Source organism: Patella vulgata, chromosome 3 (assembly GCF_932274485.2).
Source record: "Patella vulgata chromosome 3, xgPatVulg1.2, whole genome shotgun sequence".
Taxonomy (NCBI): domain Eukaryota; kingdom Metazoa; phylum Mollusca; class Gastropoda; family Patellidae; genus Patella; species Patella vulgata.
Window position 1 is genome coordinate 50,320,224 of NC_065881.2, and position 14,648 is coordinate 50,334,871.

At 34.2% G+C, this 14,648-nt stretch overlaps 1 protein-coding gene across 1 annotated transcript in view; it reads right to left on the bottom strand.

The window, feature by feature from the left end:
• LOC126815372 (aminopeptidase N) overlaps positions 1 to 14,648 on the bottom strand; it is a 37,870-nt gene that overhangs the window by 18,122 nt on the left and 5,100 nt on the right. Inside the window, exons 2-6 of the mRNA XM_050540965.2 lie at positions 2,756 to 3,215; positions 1,537 to 1,692; positions 1,150 to 1,267; positions 630 to 750; positions 2 to 156 (exon numbers count right to left, since the gene is read on the bottom strand). Of these exons, the coding sequence (XP_050396922.1) occupies positions 2 to 156; positions 630 to 750; positions 1,150 to 1,267; positions 1,537 to 1,692; positions 2,756 to 3,215 (1,010 nt within the window). The remainder of the gene's footprint in view (position 1; positions 157 to 629; positions 751 to 1,149; positions 1,268 to 1,536; positions 1,693 to 2,755; positions 3,216 to 14,648) is intronic.

The window sequence follows — 14,648 nt, forward strand, 5'->3', positions numbered from 1 at the left end:
CCTGATGAGCAAGTTCGTGTGAAACAACAACAGCAACCCTCTGTTTGTTACCTTCTGATGACACACCGGGTTTATATAACATGGCCGTTTCCCGATATATAATTAATCCCCAATTCTCCATAGCACCAGCAGAAAAATCTGGCATAGCCACCATATCTATATTTTACATACAAAGGAGATAATTTTGCATTTTAATAAACTTTTTCAACTCCCCAAATTAGATATTTTATTGAATATCTGGTTGGTGAAATAAAAATTGTAGCTTAGCAATATATATCTAAATATTACCTACACCTACTTAAGCGTTTTTGATAAATGTTCTTTTATGGAATACAAATGGCCTTATTCATTAGATCTTCCCAAATAGAATTTCTATGCAATTTAAGCAAATTGTGGAGATTGACGACTAAAATCGATATTAATTATAACCATGACTCGGTTCATTAGTTGTAATCATGGCTCATTTTATTAGTTGTTCTATAAGTTGCGCATGTTATTACATTTAGTTGTAATCTTGACGCATGTTATTAGTCGTAACCATTGAGCATTATTTGTTGTAATCAGTTGTAATCATGACGCATGTTATGAATGAGCTGTAATCATGGCGCATGTTATTAAATAATACATACCTTGCTTGGGAAGGGGAAAAGAGATATTGAAATATTCTTCGAAGTATGTTAATATTTTAACTCCGGTGTCCAAGGCATAAGTTGCTTGGTCCGTTTTACCAGGTGTGGCCCAGGCACCATACTGAAACAAATTAGGAAGACACTATAGAGTAAAATGGTTGTCATAGCACAGATGCATTAGTATAATGTACATTATTGCGGGCAGTAAAGCATGATTAAAAATTGGCTTGATTTAACACTTTTGGCAATTATTACAACGTTTTATGACTTAAAATAACTACCGACATTCAGAATGACAAGCTGCAATGATAATAGTTGTGCTAATGTCTTATGTCTTCATGGGATATTGGATTTAGAAACGATAAGACGTAAGAACATAATAGTATATACACAGCTTTATGATTTTAAATAAAACGTGGTGATAAAATGGGATGAAATTACTATATGTTTGTTCATTTTGAACGCTTAGAAAACAACTTATATTAAAGTTGAATATTTAAATTCTGTTCACGTTTTATACCTCGATGTTATTCTTGGTTGTCTGGTTTATAACATCAAAATCACAGACGATAAAAGCTAGCAGATAGGTAGACATCTTGGGCGTGGTGTAATACACATCGGCTACCCAATCATCTGTTCTACAATTAGAAATTATTATTGATTGAGCATCAGTTGTAATCAGCAGCATTTGAATATCTTTGAGTCATTTTGTAAACGTGTTTTTATAAACATGTAATCGAGACTACTATGGGCGACTGGTAGCGTAGAACGCTTGATTTGTGGGCAAATGACGACAGCGTCCTTGCCCTTTGCGTACATTGGCTAAATTGTGGATCAATGGATCATTAATTATTCATGATGTCTTTATAATACATATAAATAACGATAGCAATATACATATAACTACCTGGGGATACTTTGAGCAATTGGCATATTAGATATAGTCTTCTTATTGCTCTTCCTCACTAATGTTATATTAAACTTGGCCTTGATGGCAGGTTCATCAAAACAAGGAAACACTCTCCTGGCATCTGTTGGCTGCAACTGTGTAGTAGCAACATATCTGAAAGTAGTTAAAATCAATTGTAAAGATTTTTAAAATTATTTTTTCACTTATTTTACGGAAAATTGAATTTTGCCAGTTATTTCAGAATGTTCATAAGGTGTGTCACAAAGGTTGCTATTAATTGGACATCTTTCTATTTATCAAATGTGTTCAAGCATTGACATAGCCTAGTTATTTTAAAGAGTTGCCTTGCATTCAAAACAATTAGTGGCATATATATTTGGGCTTATTCAGTCCAGAATCTTTCTGGTTTGCTTTGTCTAGTAAGTTGTGCATCAACCGTTTTTGGATATGAAACATGTGTTTGTTTTACTCGTTTTTTGTAGTTCATTCAAGCTTGTCACATGTATTGTTCTCCGATGGACCCTGGTATAATTTCTAGACCATATATCCTGTAGCAAGTACGATAACGAAGAATGACGACATGCCAAGGTATATGAAACATGCTTTGTGAAAGATACCAAGAAAATGTGGAATAGAGAGTGGATACTTTTAAATACCCAACTTTAATATTGTGTAGGCGTAAAATATGATTTTACAACTATTCTAATATTACTTTCCTTCCCAAAAAGCATTAACTTGATTAAATACATATTTAAATTTCATTTCTTCAAAAAAAAGCTTAAAACATATATGTAAAGTTGAGGTCGCAATTTACACCCAATACCCACACGCACAGGCTAAGAATCACATAAGAAGGAAGCGGGGATATTTTTACAAGTGTTCAATTCGGTACTCTGCGGGTACTTTAGTTTAAGATAATGGGGTTAGAATGAGGGATGTAAATGGAGACGCTAACTATATATTGACACTGAATCTGTGTCTCTTTAAAAATTCTTGAAATATTAAGACAATATGGGGTGGCTGTTTCAAATAGACCTGGTGGCTGTTTCAAATAGACCGGCTTTGTACCTGTTGACCAATATGGATATGAACATCGACCATTACTCGCTAACACTGACAGCCTCCTAGGACAGTGAAAATATACAATTTCGCTGTCATATTTTGGGTAAATTAACATGGATATATATGTCAAAAACACGAAAGACACGTGAATTACCTTGTTTCGTTATTATAATCGTATTTACTTAAATAAAGACCTGCCAAATCGTCTTTTAGTGGTCCAACAAACTTCATTTCGACGTAATATGTAGCACCGACTGTAAGATCTCCGTCAAGATAGATTATTAGAAATTGACGTGTAGTGTCTTCTTTCCAGGATTTTATGGCTGGTGCGGAGACTGTGCCTTCTCGGCCAAAAAGCAAAGTGTCTCTCGTTATATTTAGTTTATTTATCTGCAAGGTCACATTATTACTAGCTTCTACACATCGGATCTGTATTCTAACACTACCATCAAATGTGAATGTTTTAGGTTGGTCGTTATACATGTGTGGCTGGAGTTCTACTTCATAGAAGACTGGTTCTAGGTGACGTGGTAGACGTACATCAGGTTTTGTCGGGGTTGTCGGAGGTGCGGTGGTGGTGCTCATCGTCATGCCACCCTTCGAACATGCTGTACCTGATAAATCAAGAGAAAAGGACTATAACTTCAAAATATCGGCAATTAACCCCATAATCCCTAAGTTGAACATTTACTGTAGGTAGAATGCTTATAAGATGTATTTGAGATTTTAGATAGAGCTGAATCTAATTTTAGTAAAACAATTAAAGACACCTGTAATTTTGCTGGTTAGTACACTGGACTCATGACGAACGTGTACCGGGTTCAAACACTTTAAAGCTATTCTCACTTGTCAGGGGCGACTAGTTGTTCGGATGGCACGATAAAGGGTTCCACTCAAACTCCACTTTGCAAAATTCCCGAACATGGATTACAAACGTAGTTATATAAATAAATATTACCATTATATATTAGTCTTAAAATTATCCAAACAAAGTGTGGACAAGACTTTCAATGAAATGAAATGAAATGGGGTTTAAAATCCTACTGTCCTGCTCCAACTGGGATAATGAATACGGGATGACGAGACTCATTCGATTCCATTTATAATTGATTTATATCGATTTGATTAATGTTATAGGTTAACAAAGTGTCATTTTTCTTTTCAATAGTTGAGAGTTTCAGTTAAAAAAAACCTCCACCCAATTGAAATGTAATGGAATGGGGCATTACTAACTAAAATAACTCAGTTTATTTTGGCGGAAATGAAAAAAAAATGTTTTGGGCCTTTCAATAAAATGTTTTGGCTAACATAGTAAATGTACAACGAAAAATCCAATTTATCCAGTCATAACAGTTCGGCAATATCAGGAACAGGTGCGTTTTTTCTGTATTATATAGTAGCTTCATAAGCAAATTTAAATCTGAAAATATTACATGTTCCTAAGCACAGCTAGATCTTGGCATTCGGTTCACTCTGGTTGTTTAGATATTGTTTTGGATGATTTTGTTACTGATATTTATTTTTGTCTTTGTCGTTCTGTGTTTTTGACAGTTTTGTGTGGTATAAAATATAAACTTTTTTATCACAGTTTCCCTGTTCTTTAATGGTTTTTTTTATCACATTTCTTGTACTCTTTGTCGTGTTTGTCAATTTGAGCAAAAATATATACACAGATAGCGAAGATATGCAATGCAATTTTTTAAATAAGATTTAACAGGTATATTAGAACGGATAGTTTTATTATTAAAGGGGTTAAATAGCTGAAGAATGTTTCGATATTATCCACTTTCAATAAAATTATCTAATAATTGAGCATTCGCCATTGTATAGCTACAATAGGTTGTCTTGTGTGCAATTTCAAACACCTGTACAAGACATTGACTTTTTACAGATATGGGGCAGCTTGGGAAAACTTAATTGCTAGATATGATATTGTTTGATTTATAATAACTGATACAGATAACTGTGCATGATCAGTGCTAAAGAGAAGATTCTACTAAAAATAACACGATTCAATGGGATTAGCCAAGTAATCTTTAAGGGTAGTGATGGGGCTAATGTACACATGTTTGTCTCGCAAAGAAAAAGGAAACTATGACTAGATATCAGTCCGTATTCAGCCAATTTGTACAATATGTATTTTCCAAATGGTTGCCAATGCGCTTTTCTAAACAATGTCTTTAATTTTAACCATTTCCACTATAACTATGTAAACTGGTGGGTAACTTTTGTTTTTTGGGTTTTTTTTTTATTTTTAAAATATAACATTATGTTAATTATAGTTTCATCTTAAAGGATATTTCATGATTATTGATATTTTAACATTTCCAGAGATGTTAAAAATTATAATTTCAAAGCTGGAGAGAGAGAGATAGCGAGAGAGAGAGAGAGAGAGAGTGGGGGGGTAACGTCCAGTCGACATAAGCTAGGTCTTATGGTTCAAGATTATTTCAATAACTCGCTTTTAGCTAAGAGAGGAAACCGTGGGACCCGGAGAAAACCTACGAGATTGGACATGCGACCCTACTCCTTGTCACGTACAACCGGGGAGTCAAAACCACGCTAGCTAACTCAATGGCAGACCTTATGATGCAACGCGCGCGCTAACCATTCGGCCATCCCACCCCTTCAAAGATGTAGATATTGAATGTAAATGTATCTAGCTTCCTGGACCGATATAAGCGCCTATATATATGGATTAAAGATGCGCACTTACAAACAAAAGTTAGCATGAGGCCAAAGTACCATCTAGTCCTGTAAGTTTTTAATTCATGTGAAAGGTAGTCAGCACACACGTTGTCAAAAATTACCCTCAAACTTCAAATCTTGAAACCTAAAAATTATCTTAAGTTTTTTGGATTTTCTTTTGTAAAGACGTGCACTTACAAACAAAACTCGGCATCTAGTCCCGTTAGCTTCGTGTACGTTGGACCCCAAAGACAAAACAAATACCCTCAAGCATCAAATCTAGAAGCCTAGAAATTATCTTAAGGTTTTGGGATTTTTTTTTGTAAAAGGTACCCCATCCTACTCCATGTAAACGCGCCATCTATAAACAAGACCCAATAGCCATGGTAACACCCTTAAGAATGTATTGTCTTTGTAAAAGTGAAGCTATAATTTTCTCTTTATGTGAAAGCTTCTGAATAATAATATTTGGTGATGTTTGCTTAGATATATCTTGTAAGGGTGCGTGTGTTTGTGTGCGTGATGTTGAATATATTTAATATTCATGGCCCATGAATATATTTAAGCCTGTTATATACTCGTAACACCATTTATTGCACCACTTCGGTTTTTATGTCTATTACAATCTTAAAGCTTCTGCAAAATATGAGAATAATTTGAATAAACAGTTAACGGGGTTAGGTAGAGATAGTTGTACCGTTGTGGTAGTCTACATCGTTGTATTAAATAAAATACGACATATCAATCAAAAGTGACATTACTGTTCAAGAGAGTTTACACCTTTCGCTTCGTTTCAGAAAAATATTCTACATTATGATCTTTCAAAAACAATTCCCGGCCCCGGAATTCCCCAAATCAATAAACAAAAGTAAAACAAAACTATGGGCTCTCAAATACATTTTATTTTTATTTCCCATTTTAATATTTAATTTTGAATCTTGAAAAATGATTTTTCTAGTTTCTATTTTATCTTTCGATTTTGCAGAATAATTTTTCATTTTGTAGATTATTTTTTTTAATTTGGAAAATAATTTTTCACACTTGGACACTGTCTGCAAATTAATGAATTACTACTGTTTGTTTTTGCTGAGGACTTTGTTAGATGGGTTTCCACTAAACAATAAGAGCAATTTCCGCTAACATTTAAAGTCAAGTCATGACCTCTTTGCATAATCCACGCATACCTGTGTGTTTGTAATGGCGCGTGTAACACTAGGTAATAAAATATTTCTATGAATTTAACATCCACTAACGTGCCTGGACGCAGTGTGTGTGTAACAAGAATACTGTTAACTTATTCTACATAAAGCCCCACGCCCAAAATCCTTCATTAAAATTCATAACAAATTCTATTTTGTCTTTTTGGTGGTCTTTTACTTTTGAAGGCGTTTGGTATGCGTATAATATTTGATTCCTTTTTATTCTGAATTCTGATTTTTCTCTTTTTAGATGTTTTATTTGAATCTATTCATGAGATTTGTTTATTTGAATGTCAATTTAATCCTTGTATAAAATGCGTCTAATTTAATACATTTTAGTTAGCTATCAATAGGAAATTGACCAAAGGGTCAATGTTGTGAAAAGCCAACGTTATGAGTTTCAAGGTTGTTCATGATGACATATATGAACCCGGACATGCCAATCGCGCAAACACCTTTCATTACATCACGTACATGTGGCAATAGCGTTTCTAGAATATTAAATGAAAAGAAAAACTTGACACCGTTTTGAAGAAATTAAATGACATGAAATGAAATTATGTTTAACTCTCTACTTTTCTGTTCCAGCGTGGCTAATCAAGACCATGCAGTCTGCTATGGGAGATTTGCCCGGGTAACGGCGCTACGGCCTACTCATATTTCGTCAAGTTTATACGTGCACGGGACATCGGTTTTTATTGTCCGAGAAGTTCATCTGGATGTCAGTTGTGCAGGATGGGACGAAGACGGAGGCCAGTGTACACATTGGCGTGCACGTAAAAGAAACCCCTACTAGTAGGAATTTGAAATAAGAGTAGGCCTTAGTGCCGCTGTCCGAGCAAAATTTCCCTGATAGTACACTGTAATCCCTTCGGCGCCGAACAGTAGAATTTTAAACCCCATTCCATTTCATCAGTTTTCGTCCCACCCAACGGAGTAAACGTTCTGTACCACAATTTTCTCGGTCAACACCGGGATCAAGCGCCTTAATCCTTGGGCCACCACAGTTTCACAGCCTAACTAAAATTAGATCATATTTGTCTTGTTTTTACATTCACACAGCAGAGAGATTCAACAACATCCTTATGAAGTTGTTGTGTTTACTTGACCCTACCTGGCGTTTAGTGTTTCAGTTTTGGGAAAAAATAGTTTAAAACAATAACATTAGATACAAATGAACTAGAATATTGAATTATTTGAATGAAGAATGTCGATCAAATAATTTTTTATACTGAATATCTGTTTTTGGTGAGGACAAAATGGTAAACTTTGTTTAAACATCGTCTTTATTATTAAGCAAACACTAAACTTATGTTTATATTTACTTAACTTATAAGCCCAGAAACCAGGGACAAACAGCTACTGTCAACAAGAAACCGGTTACTGTCTGTCACATGAATACGATATAAAATATACAGTTTTCCTGTATCAGGACGCCATAATATATGTAGTTTGTTCAATGAACATCACTTTGGTAGAAACTGTCCGTTGGGCTGCATGCACTACACATAATATTATTCCAAAACAGTGGCCTGAGAAATGTGTGAAAGGAAGACATTTTAAATACGTAAAAATAGATTATATGAAATTTTTTATTCAAATTATGTTGTGCCCCCGCCCCCACCCCGCGCCCTCCCCCGTCCCTTTAATGCCACCATTCCAAAATACCCATTTTGGTTTGAATTCTACAACAATCAATTATATATACACGTGAGCGAAACCGAAACCGAATCATTATACTCAAATTGGCAAACATGATGATTTAAATATAGAATATGGGAAATGATTTTCAAAAGAATTAAGACTATATGTTACTGGTATATACGGACGTAAAATATTGTCAACAGTATTCAACCGTGGTGGAGCTATCCACATTATGTTCATGGGAGTCCGCTTCCCCAGATGGTGGGGGTTAACTGCAGTACCCGGAGATCGAAACTACCTCAAGCAAGAGGTGACCGACCAGCTATTGTTCGAAGCTCGACACTCTAGTCAAAGTGCATTTGTTCGCTACCTTATATACCCGGGTGCTTGGTTGGACTTAACTGGTTTTAATTAACATTTAAAACAGATTTCATCACTATCACTTCAGTATTATATACATTTGGAAATATTTAATTTGATTACTAAAATGTAATTCTATAGGTTTCAAACTAATATGGGAAAAAATAGTATTTAACACTGCAAATCAGACATTGTACGAACTGCATTAATTGCCAATTAAAACAAGAATCAACTGCTTTAAAGATACATTCTCAGGAAAGCATTCCGGATAGTTTGGAATATACGGAAAGTAGAGACAATCAATCTTATTAGAAAAATACAGGTTTCCCTGAACACACCCAATGTGACAAAAATAGGATTTAATGGCTAAATTACACAACAGGTAAGACACTAACACAACTAGTACTTAGAATAAGGCTATTTTTTTATTTTCTGGAGCTGTCAAGCTAGCCAGAGTGTTATTGTCCCTTTAAAGTGCTAACGTTAAAATATAATTGTTTAGTCGGACACACTACTCGTTGAGTAGGAATAATTGTGGAAATATTTACCAGTATCGCTTAAATTACCTGCCACGCGTGATACTTTTAAACGGAATTTAAAAACCCAAACATTTTAGAAACGTTTATGCATTATGGCAGTTGATTTAACCTCTGTATACTTCAGTATAATGTTATATTCTTAATATTATGTTCACACCTATGTGTCAACTTATTTGTTTGTTTATGGAACGAATACTATGCTTGTTAAACGTATACATAGAAACATATCCTACGTTTATGTCTACCTGATAAATAATAATATTTCATTTTAAATACATAAATCCCATACAACAGGTTATTATTGAAATCCCCTTTTTTAAAACAATAAGTATCTGCATTGCAAATGAATATTTAAAAACATATTATTTGATTTCATTTGGCACAAATAACACATATTCATTAAACGTCCCTTTTAGAAAAAAATCCCACGAGTGAAATTCTACAATAACATATAGTTTAAAAAAATCTAGAAGAAAACGAGCAAGCAAACTAAAACAACACTACGCCTACTGATACCATGTCTAGAACACACACAGAGAACAAAAACCTTATAACTATACACTTGACTGTTGATAAGATAGGACAAGTGTGGTCCGTTGAACCGAGTTTCTTCCAACCGAATATCTCGAATGGTGTATTGATTTAATTACTTACTCACCCGCTTAATCTTAAGTAAATTTTAACCGTAATATAAGCAGAGCAATGCCATTGCAAAGTTCGTTTGACTAATCGGGCGAATGACAAATGAAATGTCTAATTACGAGGGAGAAGCTACTTTTACATGTAACTATTCCTGTTGAATATAATATGAGAACAATGTGTTCCTCGGCAGGGTTTGCCAACTCTTTTAACATGTTTTATGCCTACATGATTACCAGTATGGACAGATTCTGGTATTAAAAAAAGATGCGCATCAATATTATTTTATAAAAAACTACTACACGAACCCATTCAATGGGCTGAGAAGTGATATGTTGACATAATTATGTTTTGACAAAATGGAAATTTTCCAAGTTCCCTGATAAAAGATAGTATTAGGATACAATTGATATCGTGTTCAATAGTTCAGAATGTAATTCAAGAAATAAATTTAGAATTAGTAACAAACCGACAACAAGTGTAGAATAAAATTGAATCGCATAGTAAATGCCACCCATGTCAAATAACATGAGAAAAATCCAATTCTACACAATTTTTGACACAAATCAAAGGGAGGAATAGACATGTTCGTATTAATGTTGCAGCTTGACACCGTTCCAAATCTTTAGAAACATGCCCGTACTTTTGTTTCATTGTGGTTAAAGTCTATTATCAAGTGAAATAAAATGAGGTTTAACGTCTTATTTCTCTGAACAAAGTCTATAATAAAACGTACTCCAATAAAAAAACATTATTAAACTGTAAAGTACACACTGGTATGCATATCATACCATATGGAATATGATATCACATGAAACTAATATGGTCTGTTACAAGGCGATGATATTACAATATTTGTATTGAGTTTGTGTGTTAATGCCCTTGCGATGATGGTGATGTCGTGCATAATAATTGATTAGTACTTATGGGCCATTATTTATTTAATTAAAGACGTTCAATGGCTTTCTTAATCAATTAAAATAATGCTGTTTTAATGCTATTTAATTTCCCCAAATTGGGGAGGGGGAGGGGCTTAATTCCCCATTCCGACGTTTAACTGTTGAGCAATCCTTCAAATGCCAATCCTACAAAGTGGAATAATCAAATTATGAATAATATAATATCCACAAAAAGAAGAAAAAACTGAATTTTATTAGCGATATAATCTAGAGTATCCTAAAGCAACGACTGCTTAAATAATGTCACGTATGTTTCATATGCCACCATTTATGGGTCGGACTGGGGAGAACTATTGTTTATATGTACTAAAGATGTGACACATGTAGTGACCATGAAGCTTTTATTATAGCCACTGTCACGTCTTGAAGGTAACACTACCTGTATCTACTTGCATTATTAATTAATACAGACTGTGTCCTATCACATTCTAGTTGAACCATGTAATGAGCCCCAGGCTATATATATACAAGGAAAGTGTGCATGTTCATAGGCAAAAAGTTTATGTTAACACCATTGCTTAAACAATAGCTTAATAAGAGGTCCAATGTATGTTTATAATCTTGTCTAATTATAAATTCTTCTCGGTCGGATGAAAATTAATAATTGGTAGTGAGTGCCCCTGATCCATTCTCTACATTGCTAATCCCCCACATAAATAACTCTACAACTTATAATTTATCTATCGATGTGTCGTCCGAGAAATAATGAATTCCATATTGGCTGTTATTCAAAATTTCATTATCTTCAAACGTAACTTTTTAAAAGGTAATATTACCAAACGTTTTTGAAATTCTATTGTCGTTCACCCTATGTATTCAGCAATAATTTTATAAGCACAAGCTTTAGCCCTTTTACTTTATAGAGAGTCAATAAATAATACTGGTTTTTCATAAAATCTTTGCTAAAACTGTGACAATTTAGTTATTATGTAATACATATGACATGCATATGACGTACATAATAACCTTTCCTAGTTCACCTCTGTATTATTGTAAGTTCCACACTGGTAAACGTATATAATGGTTACTTATTTCTTTGTTGATAATCTCATAAATTATTAAAGAGTTTTCTATGAGGTGTAATGGTTTGTCCTTTTAACCCCGAAGATACATCTTATATCAGTATACCAAAAACACCCTCGGAAAAGAAAGAATTATTTTTCCACCCTTGGTCCACAACAGCTAAATAGTTTAGAATGCCTGGATCACCGGATTGTCGGTGGCGTTATATAACATTTGACACCAAATGCCCGATTTATTGACTTGCGGAGCCAATCAAAAGTGCAGTAAACACCTTTGGACAGTAACATTTGCTTGAAAGCGTTGAAAGAATACTCGTGAAAACTTTGACCAAATCAATTATTAATTGTTCTTGCATACGTATGTGTTAAAGTTTATTACTATTAGACGATATCTAGCTGATTTAGGCTATGAGAAGTATTAATTTAAAATGTTTATAATACAAAGTTCGGTAAGGTATATATCTCTCTTCGGCCTTATAATCCGGTTACTATTTTCTCTTTTTTACCTCCCATTCTATGAACTTTCTGACTTTAAGAATCCACTAGGTTATATTAAGTGCAGTAATTTATTAAAGAAGACGTGGCTGATTTGAGCTTCTCTGGTGACTTAGACCTCGCATGCATGAAATTTTACAAAATGGCCAAGGTAAAGTCGGGGAATTTGGCGAATTAACCGAGTTGGTACAGGCTGCTTGCGAATTAATATATGATATTGTGACTTTTGAGTAATGTCCACCTTGGTCTTCTTTTCTATTCTCAGTGACTTTTCAAATAGACTTATACGTTCTCTACAATATTAGAAAAAAAAACATACTTCATTGTTTAAAAAAATAGCCAACCCCGGCAAACGTTTAATGTCCTACAATATTTCTATTTTTATATTGGCCTACACAATAATTTGATATTTTTATAACATTGTACTTTTGTATTACGAGTAGGGAATTTTTCAACAGGTATTGATATAAAGATTGCATTTAAATTGAGCATTGAATGCAGTAGTCTCAATGTGTAGCATTAACATGATAAAAAAAGGCGGACCGTGTTTTCTATATATTACTGTATGAGTATTTATGACCTCAGGTGTGTAGATGCAATGCCTCAGGTTGACACACAACTAAAACTATTATACAGCAGCTAGAAAGGAAAATTATTTACATGTTTTATTTTTCCGAAACGAAACTTTAAATCCCGTACTGATTTCCAGTAAAATATTGTCAAATCAACACCTCCCAGAATATTGATTAAGAGTGTTGAGTAGTCTAATATACGCACTAACATTCAAATGCACCAGTCTTATTAAGACTTTGCACACTTGTTCCATGAGTAAAGCAACCCGGAGGACACATAACAGTCCGACCGTTTGTTGTGTAATTATGGAGATATAACCGAAAAGAAAAAAAACCCTATTTTTAGCAAACGAAACGGTTTCCCCGACCTCGGTCAGTTCTTCAATAAATTATGACGTCGCACACACATACATGTAGATATACTAATAATAATAATCGACTGATAAGGAGAGTAAATCATTGATGCCACTGTCCGCATTATTGGACTACATCTCGATGATGTTTGCGCCATTGATTTCATTATAAAAGGTTTTGTTTCTTAATCAAATAATTGTGATTTTTCTTTCACATTCTTGTTATTTTAATAAATATCTCTTTTGATTTTTCTGGTTATTTCAATTATGTTTTGGATTTGGATTTTTTAGGCGTTATAATAACCAAGTCATTCTAATTATGCGCATGAAACAGATATAAGTTTTTTTTATTATTATTATTATCTCGTTCTTTACTTTTTATAGATTATGCAAGAGGTGAACTGAGAACAAGCTAAAACAGACGATTTTTCTTACAATAAGACCCTTAAACCGGGATGTTACGATCGAACTTGCGTCAGTATCGAAAGTAACCGAGGTCGTTGGGATATAAACATTAAGATTCGTAAAAACCGGATAAAAATTCTGACCTCTAGAAAGTTCACAACCTTATTATTACACGGACAAATCGGATAAAAATTAGAGATTCCTGGCCCGTATCGCATATCCGTATTGATTTTGCGTGTGACGTCATCAATGCGTGTATATTTCTCATACGTTATACCGCACACGGATACGGCAGCACGTATCGAACAGCTTTCATACCGTATTTTTTACTATTTTAAGACGCTCAAATGTTGTGCCTTAGCGTTTTTATGAATCTATGTGTATCCTAGAAAACAAAGGTGTATATTTGATGTGATTTTAACCATGATAAAAACTGGTATTTAATCATTATTTTTGATGGGCTTTTCGCGAAATTTTCATAGTTTTCCTCTCTTGTCTGCATGCTGGTTGATCTACGTGCTAAATTTAGGGAGGTGGCGCCTTGCAAATCTGTAAAAGGGGTATATACTTTCTGAAATGATACATTAGTGAAACGAAAAATTACTGTCAAGTCGAAGATTTTTAATAAGATTCGTGGTTAATTTTTTTTAAACTTTAAATAGCTCAGCGACTGTCGAGCGACTTTACTTCCTGTGGGCTAGGCACTGGACTAGTACCAATGTTGATCTTGGTAGATGACTGCCATCATGCTGTAATAGAACTAAGCTCAGTTCAGCTACCCATTACGTACGCGGCGCGAAAACCTGCTAAAACTACCGTGACGATACGGATACATGATACGGATGGGAAAAATTCCACTTACCAAAAGTTTCTAATGAGACCCCTGTAGTGTCTACAAGTTAAAAACGTGATTTTTCTTACACTCAGCGCCCATATTTTACAAAGTTACGGCCCGATAAATGCCAATAGCGAAAGGGACCGCGATCTTTGGGATCTTTCATCAAAATCGGATAAAAATTGTGACCTGTAGAGGTCCACAACACAATGTGAACGTACAGACGGACAGGTGCAAGGACAAATGTCCCAGTTTTGATAGATAGATAACTGCACTAGATATGGAGGCCAGTTATTTTATGTTGTCTTCATAGTCATATAACCTCTTTTTTTTTTTA